Source organism: Furipterus horrens, unplaced genomic scaffold, assembly GCF_987537825.1.
Source record: "Furipterus horrens unplaced genomic scaffold, mFurHor1.1.pri manual_scaffold_7, whole genome shotgun sequence".
Classification (NCBI taxonomy): Eukaryota; Metazoa; Chordata; class Mammalia; order Chiroptera; family Furipteridae; genus Furipterus; species Furipterus horrens.
Window position 1 is genome coordinate 10,349,993 of NW_028327177.1, and position 24,720 is coordinate 10,374,712.

Below are 24,720 nucleotides of genomic sequence, written 5' to 3' on the forward strand. Positions count from 1 at the left end.
CTAGGTCCACCCATGTTGTCACAAACAGTAAAATGTCATTCCTTTTTATTACCAAGTAATATTGGTATATATGTACCACATTTTCTATCCAATGGCCTATTGATAGACATCCTTTAAATTTTAAAGGATAAGCTTGGCATATGTATCTTTCTAAGATGTTGTCATGAAACAGAGACATGGGATCACCTTCTGGTGAGTAGGCATTTAGGAAATAAAAACCAAAGATGAGATACTCAGAGTCACAGGATTAAACCCTTACATTTGATCGTAGTTTTATGGATTATACAGGATAGTCACATGCATTACATGTGTTCCCCTTAACAGCTTTGAGAGGTCAAAATCTGGCTCATTCCCATTGTACAGATAAGGAAACTGAGGATCCTAAAGCTTGAGGTTGAGTGGGTAACTTTCCCAAGTATTCTGACCACAGACCCATGCTCTTTGAATTCTAACACGTGTTAACTCAACGTCTTGGTGCTTAACTCAAAGTCAGATTTTACTCCCAGAAATAAGAGAAGCCCAGATTAAAGGGGTGAAGGGTTAGGCACTCGCATGAGTATCAGCCAGTCAAGTGCATCCAGGGTGGGCTATATGCTCTGTGATTGCTGCTGTGAGGACTGTCCAGGTCCCAGAAGTACAACATTGTAAACTGCTTTTACATTGCAAAGGGCCTTAGAGTTCATCTGCTCCAAACTGCACCTTTTACCTGAATAAACTAAAGCTCAGAGAGAGTCAGGGGCTAGCCAAGATCACACAGCAAGATAAGACAGCCCACATTCTGAAAGACTGGGCTATGACAGGTGTTAACCTAAAAATAAAAAGCCAACGTGAGCGGCAACAAGCACTTATTTGAGATCCAAAAGAATTGCAATCTTGGGAAGCCTGATTCAGGCAGAAACCCAAATAGTGTTCCAATTATAGCACGGAGGCGCAGGGTTTTTAAGACGGGGAAGGGAAATAATTACATACATAGAAGGAAGGAATTGCTATTGGTGCTAATAACCTAAGTTACCCTTTAGCTCTACATGCTGGTTAGTGATTCTAAAGGATGTCTACCATTTTCAGTCTTTGTGATGAGGAGGTCTGCTTTCCTGTTAGCTCTGCAAACAGTTGTTTAGAAGACAATGCTTCTCTGGCCCAGTCAGAAAGTTATTTTTCCCAGTTCAAACTTTCTTAAGGTTCAGGGAAGGAATAAGACACACGAGGCTGTTCCTCTGGAATGGCTGCCTTGACTCCATTTTAAAATGGCTCTACTCATGCCAACTTTTCACACAGATCACAAGACTGGAGCCATCCCAAGACAATACACAACTATTTACAAATAACTCCTATTGACATGGGACAGGCTGGGACATGGTGAGAGAGCATCACATTTAGAGCAAAGAGCTGAATGAGCTGTGCTTCCTGGTTTTGTGGTTAGATTTATTAAACTCCATGGAAAAAGCAATAAGATTCCTCTAAGGATTAAAGCAACTGTGGCCTCAGAGGTTAAGAGCCCTATTCAGTCAGGAACCACAGACCCTGACCCTCAGAGAACCCAAGGGTTTCTGCGCTATTAGGTGAAGGTCACCCCTTCCTTCCCACAGGAGTCTCCTGTGTTCTCAGTATCAGCAGGAAGTGTCTCTGTTGACCAGAAAACACCGGACAGGGTGGAGGCCCAGTGCTGGACCTTAGTCATAAAGCACACACCCTTCCCACCTGCTACCACTGTATCCACTGGCTATAAACTGGCCACTTATCTCACCTTCCTGAGGCCAGGTTTACACTCTGGGAGGAGGGTAAAAATTACTCAGAGACCTGGAGGGAAGGAAGGCTCTGTAGCCTGGAAGAGCAACAGCAGGCTCCATAGCCAGGCAAACCCTCCTTAACTCCCAACTCTGCTACCCCCCAGCTGGTGGACTTTGGGCAAGTCACATCCACTCTCTGGGTGTCACTTTCTTTGTCAGTGAAATAAACATCACAATGGGACCTAGAGGTAAAATGGCATCATCCATGCGGAGCACCTAGTATAAAGCTACATATAAATGCCACAAATGGTAGTCATGACAAGTATTTCAACAGGTTAGAATTCATGTCTTAATTCTACCCATCCTTCAAGGCTCAACTCAAATGCCTCTTCCTTCCGGAAGCATATCTTGACTCCCTGAGCTGGAAAAATAATGATAATAATGTTTATCGAACTCTTATTATGTGTCATATATGGTATTAAGAATTTTACCTACATTATCTCATGTAATTCTCATAACTACCCTAGGAGGGAGGTATTTTTATTTCACCCATTTAAAGATGAAGACACTACAGTCAGTGAAAGATTAAATATCTGTCCAATGGGACTAATATTTCCTGAGCACTTACTATGTGCCAGTCTCTGTTCTAAGCACTTTGCAAGCATTAATTCATTAAATCCTCTCAATGAGCCTAGGAAATAGAGGTTATTATTGGAATTAAGCATAAGGAGCTTAAGTTACTTGCCCAGAGATTCAAAGGCAATGCTTCTCCTGAGGCTACACAGTAGCCAGGCACCATAGTTCAATCCAGCTGTCTTGCTCGGGAGCCCAACATTTTAATCACAAGAATTCACTCTCTCCAGGAAATAGCGCTTTATCTGTACCTCCTTATGGCACTTAACACTTTCCACTTCTTGTGCATTTATTTTGTACATCTTACCTCCCTTTTTATGCCATAAACTCTATGGAGTCACTCTATGTCTATTTCTACCAGGGTTGAGAATGATGTTTAAACAAGAAGCTACTCATAAGCGTTCACAGAATTTGAAAATGAATGCATCTATTAGATGAGTTATGCTCTGCAGAAGTTTGGCCTTGGGGAGATACGCTGGGATGGTGGTGATGAGGTGAAGTTGGAAAAGGCAACATCATGGCTGCAGCAAGGAAGTTTGGAGCAGAAGGAGCCTGTAGGGCTCAAAAAGAAGATGCTGCAAGAAAACGTATCACCATGCCCGTGAAGGTGAGCTCTAAGCTGTTGAGGCTCTGGGGAAGGCAGAAGCCCAGTGTGGTGGTTTTAAAATACATGAACAGCCCCAGCCAGGTGGCTCAGTTGGTTGCAGCATCATCTCATACACCAAAAGGTTGTGGGTTCGATTCCCAGTCAGAGCATATACCTAGGTTGCAGGTTTGATCCCTGGTTGGGACATGTATGGGAGGCAACCAATTAATGTTTCTCTTTCTCTCTTTTGCTCCCTTCCTCTCTCTCTAAGATCAATAAAAAACATACCCTTATTTTATAAATATTAAATATGCCCACAAGTTCTTGGAAAATCCTCCCCTTAAAGAAAAAGCCTGATTTTCCTTCCTTTCAGTGTAGGCTGGACTTAATGACTCCTTTCTAACAGTTAGAATGTGGCATAAATGTCAGCCTTTGACTTCCATGCGTTTGGTCATAAAAGACATTGCAGTTTCTGCCTTGCTGTCTCTTGGGTCACCTAGTCTGGGGGAAGCCAGCTGCCACAAGAACACTCAAGCAGCCTACAAACGGGTCCGTGGGGTAAGGCACTGAGGTTTCCAGCCAACAGCTAACAAGAAACCAAGTCTTCCTGCCAACAGCCATGTGAGTGCGCCATCTTGGAAGTCAAGCAGCTCCAGTCAAGCCTTCCAAGGACTGCAGCCTCTACCAACATTTTTTTAACAAACTTTAAAAAAAAATAATTTGTTTATTTATTTATTTTTAGAGAGGGGGAAAGGAGAAAGAGAGGGAGAGAAACATCATTGTGTGGTTGCCTCTCACTCGCGCCCCCAACTGGGGACCTGACGGGCAACCTAGTTATGTGCCCTGTCTGGGAATCGAACCAGCGACACTTGGTTCGCAGGCCGACGCTCAATCCACTGAGCCACACCAGCTAGGGTTACCAACATTTTGACTGAAACCTTATAGAGATTCTGAGCCAGAACCACCATGCTAAGGTATTACCAAATTCCTCACCACAAAGAAAATAAATGTGTTGTTTAACCTGATAAATGTTGGGGTAATTGGCAAAAACAGTGACCACAAACATGAACCCAAGATGACAAGAGGAGGGAAGAGAAAGAAGGGTTTGACTGATGGCTGAATTTTCCCCCTCCCCTATTACCCTCTACACGATAGGAAACATGGCCTGCCCTGGCCTTGTAGAAAAATGTACACCCTACCCTCCATAAATTCCCAGCCACTCTTGCTTTCTGCTAGAATTGACTTTTCCAGAAGGCTTCAGCAAAATATCTTAAAGATGCTGACTTGGGTTAAGAAATCTTTTACTAGTCCCTTTCTACTTGGCAATCCCTGTTTAGAAAAGAATGGCCAGTCCTGACAGCAAAGAACATTGACACAAAGTCATCTATAGGGGATATCAGCTTAGGTAGCCATTAAACTACCCACAGTTTCTGGGAAAGTCCAAAAAAGTCAAGTTTCCAAAGTTGGCATATTTTCTGAAGAAATACACAGAAACACAATCATGCCAAGGCAATGTCAATTTTAACAACAAACTGACAGTACACATTTCCAAAGAATATCTCCCAACATTTAATTTCAGAGGGGAGAGCTCGGGAGGTTGGCAAAATACCCAAAATAAGTCACAAACAAGGGGGTGGAGCGCCCTGAATAGCTGCTCCCTGGTGTCGGAAGCAAACCATACCAACATCAGTAACGGCAACAACAGCAAATGTGTTGACTGCCTACATATATGTGCTAAGAACTCTGCTGACCATTTTACAGGCATTCCCTCACTTACCCCCAGGAGATGCCTATCACAGAGGCACTATTCCTACCCCATTTTGTTGATGAGTAAACTGAAGCACAAAGAGGTGTTATTAGTACCAGAGCCATGAGTAGAAGCAACCCCCAAGATTTCCAACTAGGTACTCCAGCCTCTCCCCCACACTGTTTCTTAAGATTTATTAGACCCCAGCAGTAAAAATAAATGGACCCTCCACGGCTAAGGTCACCCACTTGCTACAATCCATCAGCCTAGTCTTTCTTAGGAACGGACAGCTCCGGGGGACCATCCATCACCTCCCTTCCCCACCCAAAATGATTGTCTGGTTGACCTGGGACACACCTGACCAGAGGCAGCATCATCCGAGCTGAGAGCTGGAATCCACCCACCCCTTCTACCAACAGAACATAAAGTCCTCCCATTTGCTTAAGCTACGAAGTGCTGTTGTTAAACCGAACGGCTGAGAGGTTATTCACAGTTTGTGTTGGTCTTGGAGCCCAGCTCTCTTTTCGAGAACAGAACCAGGCTGGAAAACGCTAACGCGCCTGACGCTGAGCAATAAGCAAAGATAAGCACTCCCTTGAGTTGTGATTTCCCCATAGGCCTGGGGCAGAGGACTCGGCTCCTCAGTCTCCTCTTTCCCAGCTTGTCGCCAACTCTTCCTCCGCTTCATCTCTCCTCCCACGTTAGCTCGCATCTAGAGCGCAATAACAAAGCTCAACAAAACTGGGCCACAGATACAGTTCCGTCGAACACCCCACCACCCACTCCCGCCAGCTCCTCCAGAGACTTCTGTTTCTCCCTTACTTTGGTTTCTATGGGAATTGTGTTTGGGGGGACGCTGAAGGAATTTATCATCAGCAGATGGCTGTGCTGGGTGCAGGAAGAGGCAGAGGATCTGCCCCGGAAAATGGGGCTGAGCCAACACACATTTGCAGGCCTTTGGGGGCCTGGGGCAGGTGCTGCTCCTCTTTGGGCTCCCCTCACAGGTGTGTGTGGTGAAGCAGTGCACAGACTTACCTCTGGGGGTACCTCAAAAGGCTCCACCTCGACATCGGTTGAATTGGTTTTGTCTGAAGCCTGCTGGGGTTTTCCATCGTCGGTTTTGTCACCCTTGTCTTTATTCGAGCCTTTGGAAGATTTAGAGTCTTTGTCCTTCGAAGACAGCTTGAGTTCCTTGAGCGCCTTGGAAAATTTAGACTCCTGTGCCCCTCCCGAGAGGATTTCCACAGCAATTTCTACCAAAATTCTGCCCCTGAATGACACGCCTTCCCCAAAGCCTTCGTTCATTTCCTGGTAGTCATCCATCAGACTGTGGTTCCTGGGCGAGCCGTACAGGTTAATCCAGGCAGGTCCGAAGGTAGGCAGGAAGCCTAGAAAGACCCCGGACTTTAGTTGCCTGGTTATGTTTACAAGTTGATTACGTTTTGCTTCATGAAAGTTGTACACATTCACTTAGAAATGTAGAATGTATAGATAAGACAAGAGAAAATATTGACAGGATATTTCTATCACCAATGGATAGCCATGACTACCATTTTGCTAAATTTCTTTCTAGTCTTTCTTCCATACAAATGTTTACACTTGTTCACAGTTGAAATAGTATTATGAATGTCGATATGCATCCTTGTCTGTTCATTCATGTATCAAATGTATCCTGACTCCTAACAGGCACCAGGCACCATGCTAGACGCTAGACATAGAGCTCAGTAGGGGAGAAAGCAGATACAAACATTAAGCAATACTGACATCGTAGAAGCTATGAAGGAGATACACCTGGTGCTGCAAGAACAAATAACAGCTGATAGAGCGTGGAGGGGAGTTAGGCAGAGAGAGAAAGGAGACAAAAGAGAGATTTCTAGGCAGAGGGAACAGCACATGCCTTCCGGAGAGGAACCCTGGAGACAGAGGAAGCTGTGTGAGACGAGTTGGGAGAAATAAGTGGGTCTTGGGGCCTTGGTGAGGTCTTTAGCCTAGAAACCGTGGGAATATCTCAGAGGGTCTTCAGTAGGGATGTAACATAATCAGATGTGTATGTTCAGACCAGTCTGGCTGCTACGTGAATGGGTGTAAGGATGGAGGTGGGCAAAATGGTTCGGGGACCACATCGCCATCAAAATTGAAGACCTCGATGGCTCCTAGGGTGATGGTAGTGGAGACTGAGAGAAGTAAATGTTCTGTGCTACGTTCTGAACATAAAACTGAAAAGACCTCCTCATTGGAATTTGCTATTAGCATCAGTGTATTCCTTTCTTGATATATAGCATCTGGGAAAATACACAGTACCTATGTGAACATCTCCTCGGCAACAGAAAGTTCCATTATGCCAGGCAGGTTTGATAACTTCCCTTTGCCTCCATTTCCTCACCTGTGAAATGAAGATGCTAATAGTACTTATCTCCCCTATCAGGATTAAGAGAGATAATATCTATTAAGTGCTTCACACGGGCCCCTAGGAAGAGCTCAAGAATATTAGCTATTACTCTTTCTTAATAAATCTATGTATCATAATTCGCTTAATGTGTCCCCCATTGTCGACAAGTACATATTTCCATTTGGTATCAATAGTTTTGTTTCCTATCCCTGCCTACACAGCCCCATGGACTAGAGTCTGTCCTTCCACTGAGTCAGTTGTAAGAAGCAGAGGTATTGTGTTAAAAAGAATAGATTTTATGGCCCCTGATGTCTACTTTTTAAACACTGTTATGCACCTCCCTGAACGCCATCAAGAGGTTCCTGAAAAGCTGTGGGTAAAACATATTCACATCTAGCTGAGAAATCCTGTAGACAGGCAGAGCGTGCTCTCCGCATTCTGCAACCCTGTGGCAAACCCCTCTGTAGTATGAAGAGTTAAGCAATAGATATTTATTGAGGCTTTCCAATGGTGCCACTCTGCGATCTTGATATTTGCTTATGCCAAGCCTCCAGCATATATGTGTATATGCACACACACACACACACACATATAAATATATACATCAGCACAAATTTGTCATGCAGAGAAAGATTGCCTTGGATTTAAGGGGTGAGGGTTGTTGGGATACTTAGAGAGTCATCCCCTACTGATTTAGGTTTTGCAAAGAAAGAGCTTTATCCTGGGCAGAAGTTCTTTGGGCTGACTTGGTGGATGAGCTGGGACTCAGTTCCCTCCCTGGCCCTCAAGTGCACCATCAGCAGTACCTCCCTGCACTACTCACGCTCTTTGCTCCCATCAGTCAGGTGGGAGCACAATTTGGGGGAATCCTTTAAACATGTGAAAACCATTTTTAGCTTATGAGTCATGCAAAAATATGTGGCAGGTCAGATGTGGCCCATGGACCATAGTTTGCCCACCTCTGATCTACTCCAAACACTTCATCCTTCAATAAGAAATCTAAGACCCAGAGAGAGGGAGTGATGGCCTCAAGGACACATGGGTATCCTCCTAGAAGACCTGGGATAAGGACCAAGCCTCCTGGCTCCCTGAGTCTGGCTCCATCCACTGCCCTGAACCAGCCCAAAACAGAGACCACACAGAACATGGAAGGGGCCTAACACAGTGCCTGCTCTAAGCCTCTTGTTTTAAGGATGAGAGCTCCAAATCAATCACTTCCAGGCCCTAGGTCCAAGTCAGACCTGTGAGGCTTTACCTTTATCTCCATCCTGTTCATTGGAGATTTTCTTCAGGTCTATGAAATGGGTTGCCAGTGCTACATCATTCATGCTGCCTTCATCCCACACCTGGATTTTCACCCTCCGACACAAGGGAGGGAACATCTCCTTGAAGACCACCTGTTCGTGCCACACAGGATCGGCACAGTTCTTCTGCACAGTGGTTCGCCCCTGAAAACAAAGCCAGGAGGATGCAAAATAAAACAGGCCCTGACTGACCCAAGAAAACTCATCAAATCTGCGGGAAATATAAAGTGAGTTGTTAAAAATAATGAACCTTCTTCCACCCGACACCCATGATAATCAGGTACACCCAGAGCACGTTACTGATGTCCTACTCTGCGCCAGACACCATGCCAGGCCTTGGGAGCAAAGGTGAGTAAGTCTCGGGTTCTGCCCTCCGGAAGTTCTCATCATCATTCTGGGACAGGGGTGAAACTAACAGCTGTATTATGAACAGGAATTGTTCCATGCACCTCCAGGAGTGTAGCAGATTAGAGTTAGACCTTGAGTTTGTGTTTTACAAAAGTAGGAATCTGTGCAAATCACTTCCCTAGTCTGGACCTCAGTTTCCTCATCATAAAAAATGGAGGTGAGATGTCCAATAGGATCGCCAGGCCAATCCAAGTCAAAAATACTCCAGGGTTCATCCTAGCAAGTGGAGGGGTCAGGGTAGACATATATTTAAGGGCAGAGACAATATGCGTGTCAGCTGAAGCTTCTAAGTCCAGCCAACCAGAACTGAGCTCCAGCCATGTGCCCAGGCCCTGGTACTTCCAAAGTCTCTTGAGCAGGGAATAGTTAGGAACAGGAATGTCCAGGCTCACCAGGACAAAAACTACCTGGGCAGGACCTGGGGACAAGGCAACTGCTCAGAGAAGTAGTCAGGGCTAAGAAAGGTGGCCTGTCTGCCTGGGTCCAAAACTGTGGTCCCCAACCATGGTCCCATGGATCCTCTCCATGATCTCCAGGGGACAGTGGGTAACCCTCCCCTTCTTTCTTGCCACGTGACTCAGTGCCTCTCTGTGATTAGCATTTTTCTCTCAAGGCACTTCCTAATGTTTATTTTAACTTAATTTCATTTGACTAAGGAAGTCCTGAGTAAAAACCAGGGTTCTGGCCTAGGCCTGTCACTGTTGGTGACAACAGTTCCTCACCATCTGCCCAGCAAAGGAGACCTCCACAAAGGGGTCCACGAGGTCCTTACTGTCACCCACAAATGCTTTGGTGACATTCGCCATGATGCTGGAGTTCATTTTGGGCAAGCCTTCTGCTTTGTAGAGCCTCACATAGAATCTGGCCCAGGGTCTCTCTGACGGAAACCCTTGAGGGATCAAAAGGTTCCTTAGAGGGGGACAAAAACAAAGAGACAACATTAAAAAGCGCTCTCACTTGAAAGAATAGAGAGAAAAGCTAGAATCAATTGGCAAGCATAAAGAAGGACCCTGATAGGGGACAGAAAAGATTAGGATCTATTGCTAAAATGAGTTTTCTTCCTAGTTTAAAGACAGCGAAGGAAATGATTAGAGTGAATGCGAACTCATTTAGTTCCTACAATAATAGGATAAACACTGTCTCCCACACTGCCCCTGAAAAGAGGTGTTCGAACAAACCAGTGTTTAAAATGTAATTCTTTCAAAGGAAAATCAGCTAAATTCAAATAAATCAGATAAGCTCAGCAATAACTTGTCTATTACGGGTTATTATAGGAAGACAGGCTTGTCTTAGAAACCGATCTCCCAATGGAGATCACACATCTTGTTGCCTCCGATAGAGCAGAATCCCAGGTGGACAAGCCGTACACTTGGCTGTTCTCATGTACCCATAAGGAGAGGGAGAAGGAAAAGAGACGTGGAAACTGGGACATTTCATTTCCGTTGCAGAGTCCTGGAAGCAACTGTCTCACTTCTCTATTTGCTCCTCAGCATCGGAGGTTTTCGGGTTGGTCTTTAAGACATCGCCTTTCCCAATCACGCTGATGTCACACTTCAGGTACCCCTTCGTGCCAGTCCTGATGTCACCAGGGTCCGTGAGCAGGGCCCACTTGTCACAGAACTGATGACCTGTAAAAGCATCCTGATAGCTCAGGTGTCCCGCACAGATGGACCCGATAGCTCCATCCAGTCCTCCCCCCTCCCACACCAAAGGTCTCCCACACTCCAGCGAGGGCGCAGCTCATCTGGGCTATTTCCAGTTTCATGCTGCCTCCCTCTCCCCCTTTCTCTCTTCTCCTCTCCTTTCCATCCTCTTCTGCATCTTTTTCTGCAACTGGCCTTCAACCGGGTGGAACTCCCCTAGCCAGGATTCTAGTTTTGACGGGGAAGGAGGACATTAATGGAGCACAGAAGTCACATATTATTTTACAGGCTATAAATGTGACTTCTGTGTTTTCTTTTTTTGGAGGTGGGAGAGTGGCTCATACTGTGAGTCCAAACATCAAAATCTCATACAGAAATCTACACTTCTGGCTTATCCAAAAAGAAATTGTTAGATCAGGCAATACAAAGGGTACTTATCCACACCATAGCAGATGCTAAAGGAGCTGAGTAGATGCTAACCCCAATTGAATTAATAGAGCTAATTCAAACTCACATGACCTGAACCCCTGAGTTTGAATCACAGTTTAAAAAAAGAAGACTTTCATGAGAATATCTACGTTTGTTGTTGGCTTTATTCCTTATTAGATCTTGACCTTGGGGAAATTACTTAGCTTCGCTGAGTTTCACTTTCTTATAAATTGGGGATAATAATGATTATTATTATAACAAATCCTCATGTGGCATGCCACACTCATTATTCTGCACTGGGCCCTGCACTGAGCACTTCATGTATATTTACTAATTTAATCCCCCCAAAACCCTATGAAGGAAGCACTATTTTATTCCCAGATTTTAAAGATGAGGAAACTGAAGCACAGAGAAATCAAGTCATTCACCCAAGGCTGCACAACTAGGAAAGAGCAGAGTAGAGTTTGAACCCTGACACTCTGGCTCCAGAGTCCGTATTCTTAACTTCTACACTTTCCTGTCTCTCTTGATGATGTTTCACAGCACTAAATTAGACAGGATTTGTGATAATTAAAAAAAATGCTCAGAAGTATGGACACATAAGAATTTTATCATTAGATCTAAACTGAGGAAAAGAGCCATGTCTTACTCAGCATTCTGTAATCTGTGCTCAGTGTTGCTGAATGGATGCGGGAATCACTGAGTTGACCTCCAGGTGGGGCAAACTGGAGAAGAGCAAGGGATTCTGGGAGGCCATGCGTTCTTACCAGGTTGGTTGTACACAGTGCCCAGGTCCACTTTGAAGGCGCCAATCAGTATGCTTCCTATCAGCTTGTGGTGAAAAACCTGAGGGGAGACGTAGCAGTGAACCCTGCAGAACTACATTTCTTTTTGAGGATAAGCCTGGGAAATGGGCTTCTGACACCTCAAAGAGCATGCTGGGTCTTGGGTCTCGTCTGGCCTTCACTCTGCTCTGAAGCACAGTGACATTTGCTCACCACAACTCAGGGCTATCAAAGGTGTCCAGAAGTACCTCTCTCTCCTAGCAGGTTTTCAGCTAATCCTCTGTTGAAGAACATCTAACAAATCCCACTTTCGAAAAGAATTTTTTTAACCAATATGAACTTGCGTGCAGCCAACCCTTAAACAGCCATCTCTGCCTGTTGAAACCTTACCTACCCAGCCTTCAATGTCTACAGCAAATGTTGCCTCCTCCAAGCAGCCCTCCTTGATCCTCCACAGCTGAAAGTGTTATCTTTCTCCCCTAAATTCCCACAACACTTTGCTCACAACTTTCTCAGACAACTCATCACATATTGCCTTGAGGAGTTTTGGACATGCACAGGAGTCAGAATAAGAGAGATGGCCATCATCAATATTCTGTCTAATCCCCGAAGACAGCAGAGTGCCTGGCTGGTTACAGTGGCACATTTTAATGCTAGTGCTATAAAGATGAGTTAAGTTCTAAAGGAAGATGTCAGAGCTGGCCCTGGTTTCAGAAACACCATTGTATGAGACACTGCTGAAGAATCAGGAGGAGTTTAACCTTTAGCCCAGAAAAGAGAAAAGTGGGGATGTGGAAGAAGGGCAACGGTAACTTAAGGGTATTCAGATCTTGGAAACACTTCCATCTAGAAGAGGGGGTAGGTTTCCAGTGTGGCTCCTGAGTAACAGGAAGAGAGATTTCAGCTCACCATAAGGACCATTGTTATCACAGAACTTCTTGGCAATGGAGTGGGCTTTCTGAGAAGTAGTGACCACCCCATCACTGGATATAATCAAGTAGGGCCCTAGAACCTCATGCCATGAGGTGGCAGATAAGAATTCCTGCACCAATTGGAAGTTAGATTAGATGACCTCTAAATTTTCTCCTAATCATAAAATCCTATGCATCCCTTGAATCGAGGACAGTTTCCTACTCTCTTCTACCCACCATGTGGCCTTGTTCATAATACATGTTTGATAAGCATTGAGTGAACTAATGAATGATTGACCAATCGAATAATGAATGAAAGGGAAACTGTTGTAGCTTCTAAACAGCTCCTTGGGTAGAGGCAATAAGAAACAGATTCAGTTGACTTCAGGAAATGAAGACATGACAGCCCTTCCATCTCCCTTCCTACTCTTTCTCCCTTGCCCAAACTTTGCAAGGGTGTGAGAGAACCAAGGGGAAGCCAGGGCAGCTGGCCTGGGTAAAGCAGTTACTTAAGGCCGCACACACCACGCTCAGTCCAGCCCCTCCAGGCTTGCAGTTGTTAATGTAGTTTCCCAAAGGCCCAAGCAAGGACACAAGGCTGACTCAAGCTATTCTTAGGTCAAAGGCATCTGTGTCCCAGTGGGCATGAAGGGACGCAAGAGCCCAAGTGGATCTTTAAATAACACAGGACGCCTCTTCAGATCACCCACCTAGTGTGAGCACCAAGCAACTGGGTGGTCAAGCACGAGATGACCAGAACTCCGGGGCATCTGCCACACAAACGGCGGGGGACCCTGTGTGCCTGGGACCACTGTCGAGGCAAGATGGCCTTTGGCACCAGCGAGCCTGCTACAGTGGTCTGTCCCAATAGCACTTGCTTATAGCACTCCCTCCTTCTCCTGCACTGAATTTATTCTGTACATGCTGACTTACAGTTCACGGACAAGCAGAAAGTTTGTATTAAACACTGCGGCCCTTAAGGGAAATTTACCCTTTAATACCTTTGGTCTCTGTCCCAAAGGGTCATCTAGGGAGACCAAAGTATTCTCTTCTAAGTTAGAGGACCCTAGACAGGCTATACTAACTTTGATCCTCTAAAAATCCACTTGCCCCGCAGAGAATCATGACCCTTGTCGATGACACAGTATAAAAACCTAGCTGTTAACTGTTTACCTACAATCTAGAGAGTCCCTTAGGAGCCTGCAATAAAGCCAATCTCACAAACAGGTCGTTGCCTGAGCTATGCAATGTAACAAAGTCCTGGGCAATGTCCCAGGTCCCAAAATATCTTCTGCACCACTTGTCATCATGCCTGAAATTTAAACATGAAGAATGTTTGGCTCTTGATGACTTTTCATTCTTCAAGAGTCACATTCTTCAAGTGCCCCTGGGAAAGATAATATCATAATTTCCACTATTGCCTAAGCCTCGTGCAAGACTGATATATAATACGTTATATATTATATATAAATATATATACACACACATATGTAACATAATATTAAAATAAAGATGAGTGAATGATAAAGACAGGCAAGGAAGTCTTTAAGACACATTTTACCATCTTCGCAATTCTCATTAGAGTTCACCGTTAGGAAAAGATTTCCCCGTTCTCTACGTGCCTTATGTTGGTACGTAAAGTAGGACTTCTGTCCCTTAAGAACTATTTGAAAAAGAGCCTGTACCCTGCAATCCCCACCCCACCGTTTTCAGCTATGAACATCCTCACTCCCTCACCATGTGAGAAGCAGCAATTTCTCAAGCTAGTGAGATAGATGCAGTCTGTGGTCCACTGACATCTGTCCTTTTACGCTGGTGTGAGATTGGGAACGATTACGTTTGTATTCTCCCTGGTGGACTAGCACAGCTCCCGCATGGGCACCTGCCCTTCCCATTCCTGTCCTCCGGGTCGTGGGCCAACCTGGATAAGACACCTGACTGGACCAGAAAGCTCTCTCTGTCTCTACTCTTCAGACTTGATCTGTGGAGGTAGGAATTCACCTGCCAGGACTCAGGAAGGGTCTATGCAGCTGGCCCAGTGCCCCCATGGGAAAGTCTGGAGGTTTACACCCAAAGGCAACTACTATTAAGAAGCCAAATGGTAGCCACTTGCTCAAAATCACATACATGCTCTGATCCTCTGATATATTTGGTTCCTTCCTAATTCTTTCTTTCTATTTCTCTATTACTAACTAAGAGGGGAAGGGATGTGATTCACTATCATAAGTGTGGGTATCACTCCAAGAGAGAAACATTAACATTTGCTACATAAAAAAGATAGAAACCAACTCAAAAAGGCAATCCATCATCATCTGAAGCATATTTTTCACATTCCCAGATTAGTAAGCTACACAATTCAATTCATGGTGGCTTGATAGTAGATTACATCTTGCTTCCAACAAGCACAGATTTTCTTGAAAAGGTTTTCCTTCCTCAACTGCTCATTCTGTTTATTTCAAGTTTTTTCCTGTCAGTTTCAAACTCACCAGCTCACACTCACCCTCCTGAATCTATTCTCCCATAAGCAGGTGGAGCTGTCCTAGAGAGTTCCCAATGCCTAAAATCCCTCCCACCTCCCCCATCAATGATATACTTACTGAGATTTTGATGATCTTGTCAAAAAGATGCACTTGGGGTCCAATGAAGTCGAAGACAAAGTACTACAAAAGATAAATGTTCATTCTGACTATAAATCCCAGCCTTGCATTTAAGAACCCTGTTCCTGGAGTAGATTTAAATCTATATTGTCTTAACCAGTTGCTGTGTGGTCCTCAGTGGCATGAATATATACATCATCAATTGATTGGCCATCCCCTATGGAAAGTCATTGAACTTTTTTCAATTATTTTTTCAAGTAAAAAAAATGAAGAACACCACCAACCACATCCTTGCACAGGATGTATGTGAGTTTTCCTCCAAAATGGGCTTGAGAAGTGGAATTGTTGGGTCATGGTGTACATGCATGTAAATATTTAGTAGCATGAAATTTCTTTCTCAGGGAGCTAAGCCATTTTACATTCCCACTAAGAGCATATAAAAACAGCCCTTTCTCCACACCTTTGCTAAGCCTCGATGTCGTCAAATCTTTTACTTATTTGCTCTTACCTATATGGAATGATGGGTGAAAAGAGCATCTCGGTGTGGAATATAGTCAATAATATTGTAATAACTGTGTATGGTGTCAGGTGGGTACTAGACTTATCGAGGGGATCACTTTGTAAATTAACACAAATAGCTAACCACCATGCTACACACCTGAAACTAATATAAAATCATACTGAATCTCAATTGCCATTGAAAAAGAAAAAGAAAATAATATTTTTTAAAAAGAGAGAGAGAGACACAGCTAGAGTCATATAGTTAGTTATCGCTGGACCTGGGACCAAAACTGTGTTCTTCTGAAATTATCACACAAGGGACTAGATATTTCATCATTTGACTTTATTGGGTACTTTCTAAATGTTAAATCACATGATTTTAAGGTGCAGAAAACTGGAGTACTGGTATTTTTATTTTTTGTGGATTGTGTGTTTTGGGAACTGATGGATGATGGGAGAGGTGGAGCTAGGAAGTTGGTTTGTTCACTAGTTCTTCCTTTCTTTCTTTCTTTTGAGCTACAGGGTGGAGGAATGACCCAAGGACGTTAGGAATGCACATGACAGCACTAGGAAAGAGAGAAGTGATCACTAACACACTAATAGCCTGTTTTTATTTTTTTATTACTATTATTTTTTATCATTTATTTATTTATTTATTTATTTATTTTTAGAGAGAGGGGAAAGGAGAAAGAGAGGGAGAGAAACATCACTGTGTGGTTGCCTCTCACTTGTGCCCCCAAATGGGGACCTGACGTGTAACCTAGTTATGTGCCCTGACTGGGAATCGAACCAGCGACATTTGGCTCGCAGGCCAACACTCAATCCATTGAGCCACAGCAGCCAGGGACTAATAGCCTGTTTTTAATGGGCAGAACAGAAAAGCCAAAAAACTGAAAGATATCATCATTTATTATAATGAGACCTTCAAAATGGCAGTTCTTAGGTACCAATAAAAAGTTACAGAATACCCATTGTCTTCTGTTTAAAAAACTAGAAAAACATGTAACATTTTAGGAAGTTTTTTATATACATCTGTTCAAACTTTTAAAGTTTTGTGTTCAGAATTTCTTTTATGTGCAAAATTCGCTTACATGAAATTCTTCACTCCCTGAAATAGGAGATGCTGTGGGTTCCTGTGGACCAATAAATTAGTTCCAATGTTATTGCCTTCTGCTGAGTTCCACATTTCAGATTCAACTGCCTCACACAGGTTCCCTAGACCTCGAGCCCACACACATTTTTCTAGCTGAGAAATACACCCCAGACCCCACTAACCAGCACCTTCAACATCTAATGAACTCTGGGCTTGAAAATTAGGTGCAAAAGCTGTAACAAAGGTTTTTACTTCAACTTCTCTGTCTTTATGTGATTTCCAGCTGATTACACTCGGGCCAAAGTTGATGTCATTGAGACCCAGGACTTGTATGCATAAAGCAAATACCAATTATGTTAAATAACAAATTTGTAGAGCTTTGCATTAAGTCATTTTCATGCATGTTATTTCCTATCACACCCATGCCAAAGATGTTCTGGAGGTGGCGGGAGGACCAGGAAGGAGACAGCTGCCACTTTAACTCACGATAAATGCTCAGAGGCAGGAGTGATAAAGAGGAAGGGAACTTACAGCTCTAATGGATTTGGGTATTTTCTGTTGGTTTCATTACCACGCTCTCCCTGCCTTCCTTTTCAATTACCACTCCCGTAAGGAAAATAATTGGGCGTTTACTGCATTTTTTGATAATTCATGGTGTCTAAGGGAGAGCAAGCGCTATAAACTGTTACTTCTTTGGAGGGCAATTTGGAGATATCAAAATTTTAAATGCATATACTCTTTGTCTCAGTTATGCCATATAAATATTATTACAGGCAGTGGCCACAGACTGAAAAAAATTTAATATCCCTCAATGAGAAATTGACTGACTTAGTAAATGACAGCACATCAATGCAAAGGGAAACGCTACAGCTATGAGCAGAAAATGAGAGGGAACTGTACGTCCCGATGTGGACTAATCTCCAAGATGTGCTGTTTGGTGAGAAGAGCGAGGTCAGGACGGTGTCTATAGAATGCTACCATTTGGTTACAATATTTCTTTGTATTCTTGTATTTGCCTGAAACATCTCTAAACAGACATACAAATGCCCGGTAAGCTTGGCTGCCTCCAGGGAGGGGAGCTAAAGGATTAAGGATCAGAGATAAGTGGGACATATATTTTTACCAAATATCATTTTATACTCTTTGTATCTTTTATCATTTTTACACTGCGTAATCTTTTTGACTTTCAAGTGTGCTTAATATTTAGAAGCTTCGTGTTTCTCTTTGTTGTTTTCCTTTACAATTCCTACACTTGCTTAGAAAACTACAGCGTTTTACTTTCCAACACAGCATGCCTGTTTCAAAAGCAATAATTACATTTCCAATGTCTCTGCTATGCCAAAGGAGGCATATCTTCTCACTAACCAATATCCAACATATTTTTAATACAGACCCAGAGCTTACAATGGATGAAGATGCACTTGTAAGAAATACAAAAGTGGGTCTTACTAAAAATATAGTAATGTATTTAAAATTTGTAGGAATTTCTTACCTATCCTTTCCATTATCTTTTTGTTCAGCCTTATGGGGCTGCTGGTTAAGGAGACTCAGTTTACCATGGGCTTTGACGGGCAGTGGGAAGCGGGCATGAGGAGCAAGGTTTTCCATTTGGCTCAAGAATACTGGAGAGTGGCAGTGAAGAGCACTGGTGGGGAGGACCGTGGGGACCTCCGTGACTTACTTCATTGTAAAATGGGCTGTTGGTTCCTTCCTTCACTGTGCTCTGCTTCTTCTCGTCCCCAATCTCAATGATCACAACAGGGTCAATGTTCTCGCCCACCAGCTGGCGGGCCTCGATGATGGTTATGGCGATCTACAACACAAGGCAGCGGGTGTGCACTCCAGACCTGGCTCTTCCTTCACACAGGAAGCACGGGGGCGGGGGCGGGGGTAGGGGGTGGGGATGCTGGTAGGAAGAGTCAATCACTTACCTGATAATTTTGGGATCTGACGTCCCCATCATGGATCTTAGTAATCAGTTTTGATCTATTTAAAGAAAGTTTAACATATACATTTCATCAGGTTAGAACATACTTTAGATCTATATGCCATGACAACATTTCCCTAGGTATTTAAGTGTTTTTATTTATATTGTATCACATATTCTCTTTATATTTTTTATATCTCTGGAGGAGATAAGTAGAAATGAATGAATGACTTATCACATGAGTGATTGCTAGAATTTAATGACATCATGCATGTAAACATTTAATAGAGGACCTGGCAGGAATAAATGTCAATTCTTACTGTGAGTATGATTATTAGTATTCTTTATTTTTTAATTTACAGAATGAGAAACTGATTTCCTCAGCAAGTCAGTGGCAGAGCTAGATCTCAATCAGGATGTCCCTGGTTTCCTGTCTGATCCCTTCCACGGGACCGCTTTGCCATTTCCATTAGATATAACAATTCTGAGTTTCGTGATTGTGTTTGAAAAAAATTGGTAAAAGAGAAAATTGGAAGGAAGCACCAAGATGCTGTCTCAGTGAGATTTCACATTCTGGAAGATTTCCTTTATCTGGGCTGTCACAAGTAATTGCAGAAAGACGTGCCATGCCTGGGTTTAGAGATTGGAGAACAGCCGAAAGAAATGAAGAATCCTTTGCGGTCACAGAAGCAGCAACGGGTAGAAATGAACTTCGCTTGAGTTCCTTTTAAATTCATTCTCTCGCCTTCTTACACCATCTTGCATCTGACCTCATTCCGTTTCTCCTGATAATTGAGTCCAGTAGAGGACAGAGTAAACTAGCAAAAATGTCAAGGCTCTGCAGTCAAACTGGTCTGAATGACAATGCTTGTTCTCCCCAGCTTCCTCATCTCAACGTGGAAATGATCATTCCTATGACTTAGGGATTAAAGGAGATAATGCGTGTAGGGCAGGGTAGATATCAAAAGGTATTTGTTCATTAATAAAATGGTAAATTTCTATCAATCATTTACTGTGGGGAGGTTCTGTGATTTCCTCAGAGAAAAAACAAAGATGGAAACCATCAACTCAGCCCTGGCAAAGCTAGCAGTCTATTCAAGAGAGAGGACCAAAGCATATAAAGACAGTGGCTAGGTGCTAGTCTCTGTCCCCCAGAGCCTGCAGGGGTGCCTGGCACAGGGGAGGTGCTCAGCAAATGTGTGCTTACTATCTGCATCAATACTATACCTTCTCTTTGGAGGAGCTGAGGGGACAGGAGGGATAGACGTATCATCATAAATCAAATCTCCTCCCGGTCCTTCCTGGTGAGAAGGGCCCTCCTCTGGTGCTTCTGCTTCACCCTGACCATCTAGAGAAGCCAAAAAAGGAAGAAAAACCCTGTAAACTGTACACATAGTGGTGATCTGAGTCTCCACTCCGTGTCCACCTGGTTTGTGGTATTTGTTACAGCAGCCATAGGAAACTAATACACGCATTAAGAAATTTTCCGTGAATGGATACCAAACATATTCTTTAGACCTCACCCTCCCCTACCAGGAGGATTCTGATTTAATTTATCTGGTATGCTGCCTACATATCAAAATTTTTTAGATTCTCTAGGTCATTTTACTGTGTAGCAAATCTTGAGAACCACCTGTTAGCCAGGGTTTTGGCAAAAACTAAAAAGTGGATGGGACACTCTCCTACACAAAGAGACTCTGCGTGGTGTAGTTCAAAGACCTGACTCCAAAGGTCTGGGTTCAAATCCCAGCTCATTCACTTTCTGGCTGTAAGATTTGGGGCAGGTTACTTAACTTCTTTCAGCCTCGTTTTCCTCATCTATAAAGCAAGGCAAAGCTAGTGCTCTCTACCCCGCAGGGCTATTCAGAAAATTTAAAAAATATGACTAGCCCCTAGCACAGTACCGGCCAGGTACCTGGGTGTTTTCATTGTGTGGATTTCAAGTTGGGTGACTTGGGTAGGTCACTCGGAATTTCTTGGCTTTTCCCCCCTTGCCTGTAAAATGAAAGGATTAGATAAGAAAAGTGGTCTTGAAGCTGTGAAAAGCAACATAACCCTTTCATATGTGTAATTTTAGACCAAACTTCAATATCTAACACAAGTCCATGTATACCAAACTGTTCTACATGCCGGGGGGCTGAGTGACACTACCAGCAGGAAGCCTCCCACGGGGCCTCGCCACCACCCTCTTCAGATGCCCACGGAGCTATTGCTCAGAACCCCGGCTCCATGGGCCCATCAGCCTGTCCAATGAATCGTCTCTAAACATCTTCCAGTTTTAAAGCATTCTGGTTCTCCGATTTTCATCAGCAACCAAGGAGAAGAGGGCTGAGCCGGATAACAGGGGGAACGATGCATCCCCTGTGTGAGAGGAGCCAGCAGGCACAGGCCTTTGCAGGGGCTGGGTAGTTACAGAAAGGGTGCCTGAGCGAACGCCGTCACCTTGGACTCCTCTCTGCTGGGGAAACAAAAGACAAACCGGCCTGCAGCGAGGCCAGAAAAAAAGGCCAGCACTTGGCTGCTCTCCCGTAGCAGCAAGAGAAAATTCAGCCTTTCTCCCCTACTTGGAGATGAAGGCCCCAAGGATGAGGACTGAATGTAAGCCGTGGACATGCTTACGTACCTTCCATACGCCAGAAATTGTGCAGGGCTAGATGCCAAGGATGGAAGGTGTAACAACACGGGGACCCCTCCCTCTCCACCGCGTGTGGAGGGTGACTCAGACCCGGAGGCAGAAAGGCAGGCAGCCCTTCTCGAGCTGGCATGCATGCATTCATTCATTTACTGAGGTCCTGCCATCTTCTCGCCCTCTCTGACTGCCCTGAAAGATTACCCAGCAGTCTCTGGTGCAGCACACTGTCTAGTTTCTTGGCGCTACTTTTCTCAACTTGCAACGCAGTTCCCTCATCAGTGCCCCGAGAGATAGCAGAGAGCCCATCCAGAACAGGAGCACCTGAGGGGAGGGCTTGCTTTACAAAGGTGTTGGCGTGGGGAAACCACAGAGGGCTGTGCACCTCTCAGGGGCTCACAGCAGCCAAGCTGTTACCACTCGGAGGCCCCCCAGAATGAGCAGAGAGACCAGCTACCAGGACCTAGAAGGAGAAGCCAGGTTCCATCAGCTTCCCCACCAGGAGCAGCAACCATCCTTCATGAGGGCCACCCATCAGGACCTCCCCATCCTCCCTCTCTCAGACCCCCTGGGAAGGGACCTGGCTCATGCATCCACAGAAGTTAGCCCCCTGGGACAGAGACCAGGTGGAGAAGGGTGCAGGAAAGGTCTGGAGGGGCGAACAGAAGAGTCCTACGCAGAGCTGTCCCCCCTCTAAACTACCCAACGTTCACCATTACACACCCAGAACCTAGCAGAGCGCCCAGCTCTCAGCGGACATTCCATTACTATCTGCTGAGCTGATGAATGAATGGATGGGTGATCATGGGAGGTACCCAATAACTCTTGGTTGGGCAACTAATAAACGGAGGAGTTAAGGTAACTGGAATTTTAGAAAGTTAAGGCATAGCCAGTATGCCTCAAAATATACAAAAATAATAGCCACGGACTTTGAGAATCTTGAAACATTTCACCCATAAAAGTCTTAACTTCCCAGGCCAGGCCAACAAGGAAAGACCAATGTGTACTCAGTTCTGTGGACTTTGTTTTGTCAGTCTCCTGCAGGGCGGCCCCTGGCCAGCAGGGTGGGTTCTGTTTACTTTCCAGGAGGGGGCTGGTTCCCTTGGCCCCTGTTTGCTTTGTGGGCTGAAGACTCTAATTAGAATGAGCCACAGGAGCCACTCCTCCAAAACACCTGTGGCTGACCACCCTAAATCTCGGCCAGCGTGCTCCTTCCTCCCCTGCACAGCGACGGCTCCTCACCGGAGGGGACAGGAAAGCCCAGGCTCTGGTGTGAGACTAACTTAGGCTCAGGAGGCAGCTTCTTCACTTATTAGCTGTGTAGCTTTGGGCAAGCCATTCACCCTCTCTGAACCTCAGTAGCAGAGGAAGCTGCGTTTTAGAGTAACGAATGACACATGTCAAGTAGAAAGCATCAGGGTCTTACTGAATATGTCATAAATATCACCTTTCATAATGTCCTTGAAGGAAGGGACTGTGCCTTATTCAAGCACGTGTCCCCAGGACCTACCAGTGCCGTAATTTCACGGGCACCAGGAAAGACCCCAAGCCTTTTCTGCCACTCCTTGATACCTTTCATTGGACTGAGTAGACAAGTACTTCTTTGAAACGTTAAGCCTTGTCCCCTCTTAAAATGTAATGCCTCTCCCATCCCACCCCAGGTGACTCTGACTCATTATCATCAATACTTTAGTACGAATAGCTTTCATATTATTTTACTGACAGATTAGGTGGGACAAAAGCTACAGGAAACCTGCAGTGAACGGCAGTGAAGGGTGAAGGAGCCCCCCAACCCAAGACGATGAGAGGGGTAAAAACAAAGCAGATCTACTGCACCATTTTGGTTTAGGAATAGCCCACAAAGCTAGCCTTGAACTTGCTGCTGTCAGGGCCACCCGCAGAAGTCGCCCAGGGCCACCTCAGACCTGTCCGATGGAAACAGTTATTCCTACTTGATTCACTAAACGTGAATGTCAGTGGGATGCCGGCCTGCCCTGAGCCGGCAGGGTTCACACCGTAACTCGCGCTTTGCTTGGTAGGAGGAGGAAGTAGCCCCTTCTAAGGGCAGAAGGCCGGCCAGCCTGGACTTCCCTCCCTCCCTGGTTGCGTCCTGGTACTGCGCCTGCCAGGGAGGCAGGCTTCATGGGTCCAGGCAGCCACACAGGGTCCTATGATGAAAAGGACCTCGTCGAACTTGGCGTAATGCTCTGCTGTCACCATCTAGAAAGTCTTAATAAAGTATTAACAACGGCTTTGCCTTTTGTTCGTCACCGGGCCCTGCAAGTTCCTGCAGCCGGCCTTCCCCGTACTTCACTCTCTCTCTGCATCTCTGTCAGCTCCTTTGTAAAACTGGGACACGGACACCTACCGGAAAGGGGACGGGGGAGGTCAGTGAGACGACGGACACAGCGCCGCCCCACAGCAGCTGCTCACGCTTTTTCAAAGCCTCACCCGGCCCTCTATCCGGCTGCGGAGGTCAACCCAGCAGCCCATGTCGTGTCCCTGACAAAGGGAGGAGCCCACTCGGAGCCGCTGAGGGACAGACACATCCTGGGACACCGAGCGTGTCAGAACAGAAGCAGGAGCTTCAGTCCCGTTGCTGCTTCTTTGTGGGTCCCTTCCCCAGCCCAGCAGCTGTCCACCACTCATCGGGTCCAATGACCAGCTGACCAGGTATCCCGGGCGAGGGGCTTGCCTTGGGCCCCTACCTGTGATGGGCAGGGTTGAAGGCCCAGCAGGCAGCACGTTTCCTGCCGCACTCCTAAGGAGAGTGAACTGCATTCTCAGCCAAAGAGGGGTCCACTCTGCAGCTCTGTGAGGCCCACAGGCCCCAAGGTAGCGATCGGTCCCCCCCACAAAAGCCTCACCTTGAGCAGCCTTGTTGGCTAGGAACAGCCCCTTCTCTGCTTTGTTCTTCTTCTTCTTCAGCTTCCCAAACATCCCCTTTCTGAAAAGAAGAAGAAAAATTTAAACACAGTCATAGTAACTTTGAGTCATTTAAATGTTAGGAGAAAATAAACACATGTGCACACACACAGAGTTCTCCTGCAAGCGGACCAGCCTCCTCATCTACCCAGGGTGGGGATCAAGACACAAGTGTTAGGGTCACCCAACATGGGATCCAGGCAGTTCTACTGGTGCGGAAACCACAGAAACCCCACCTGAACAGGAACAGTAAGTAGGAAGGAAGGAAGGAAGGAAAGAAAGAAAAGAAAGAAAGAAAGAAAGGAAGGAAGGAAGGAAGGAAGGAAGGAAGGAAGGAAGGAAGGAAGAAAGGAAAGAAAGAAAAGAAAGAAAGGAAGGAAGGAAGGAAGGAAGGAAGGAAGGAAAGAAAGAAAAAAGGAAAGGAAGGAAGGAAGGAAGGAAGGAAGGAAGGAAGGGAAAGGAAGGAAGGAAGGAAGGAAGGAAGGA

General features: G+C 45.1%; 1 protein-coding gene across 1 annotated transcript in view; it reads right to left on the reverse strand.

Moving 5' to 3' along the window:
• Positions 1-24,249, reverse strand: part of FER1L6 (fer-1 like family member 6) — a 95,352-nt gene extending 71,103 nt beyond the window's left edge. The window contains exons 1-10 of the mRNA XM_090283390.1: positions 24,177-24,249; positions 19,908-20,028; positions 18,685-18,739; positions 18,435-18,566; positions 15,160-15,222; positions 11,634-11,712; positions 10,266-10,422; positions 9,517-9,703; positions 8,338-8,530; positions 5,729-6,081 (exon numbers count right to left, since the gene is read on the reverse strand). Of these exons, the coding sequence (XP_090139516.1) occupies positions 5,729-6,081; positions 8,338-8,530; positions 9,517-9,703; positions 10,266-10,422; positions 11,634-11,712; positions 15,160-15,222; positions 18,435-18,566; positions 18,685-18,739; positions 19,908-20,028; positions 24,177-24,249 (1,413 nt within the window). The remainder of the gene's footprint in view (positions 1-5,728; positions 6,082-8,337; positions 8,531-9,516; positions 9,704-10,265; positions 10,423-11,633; positions 11,713-15,159; positions 15,223-18,434; positions 18,567-18,684; positions 18,740-19,907; positions 20,029-24,176) is intronic.
• Positions 24,250-24,720: the final 471 nt, after the last annotated feature.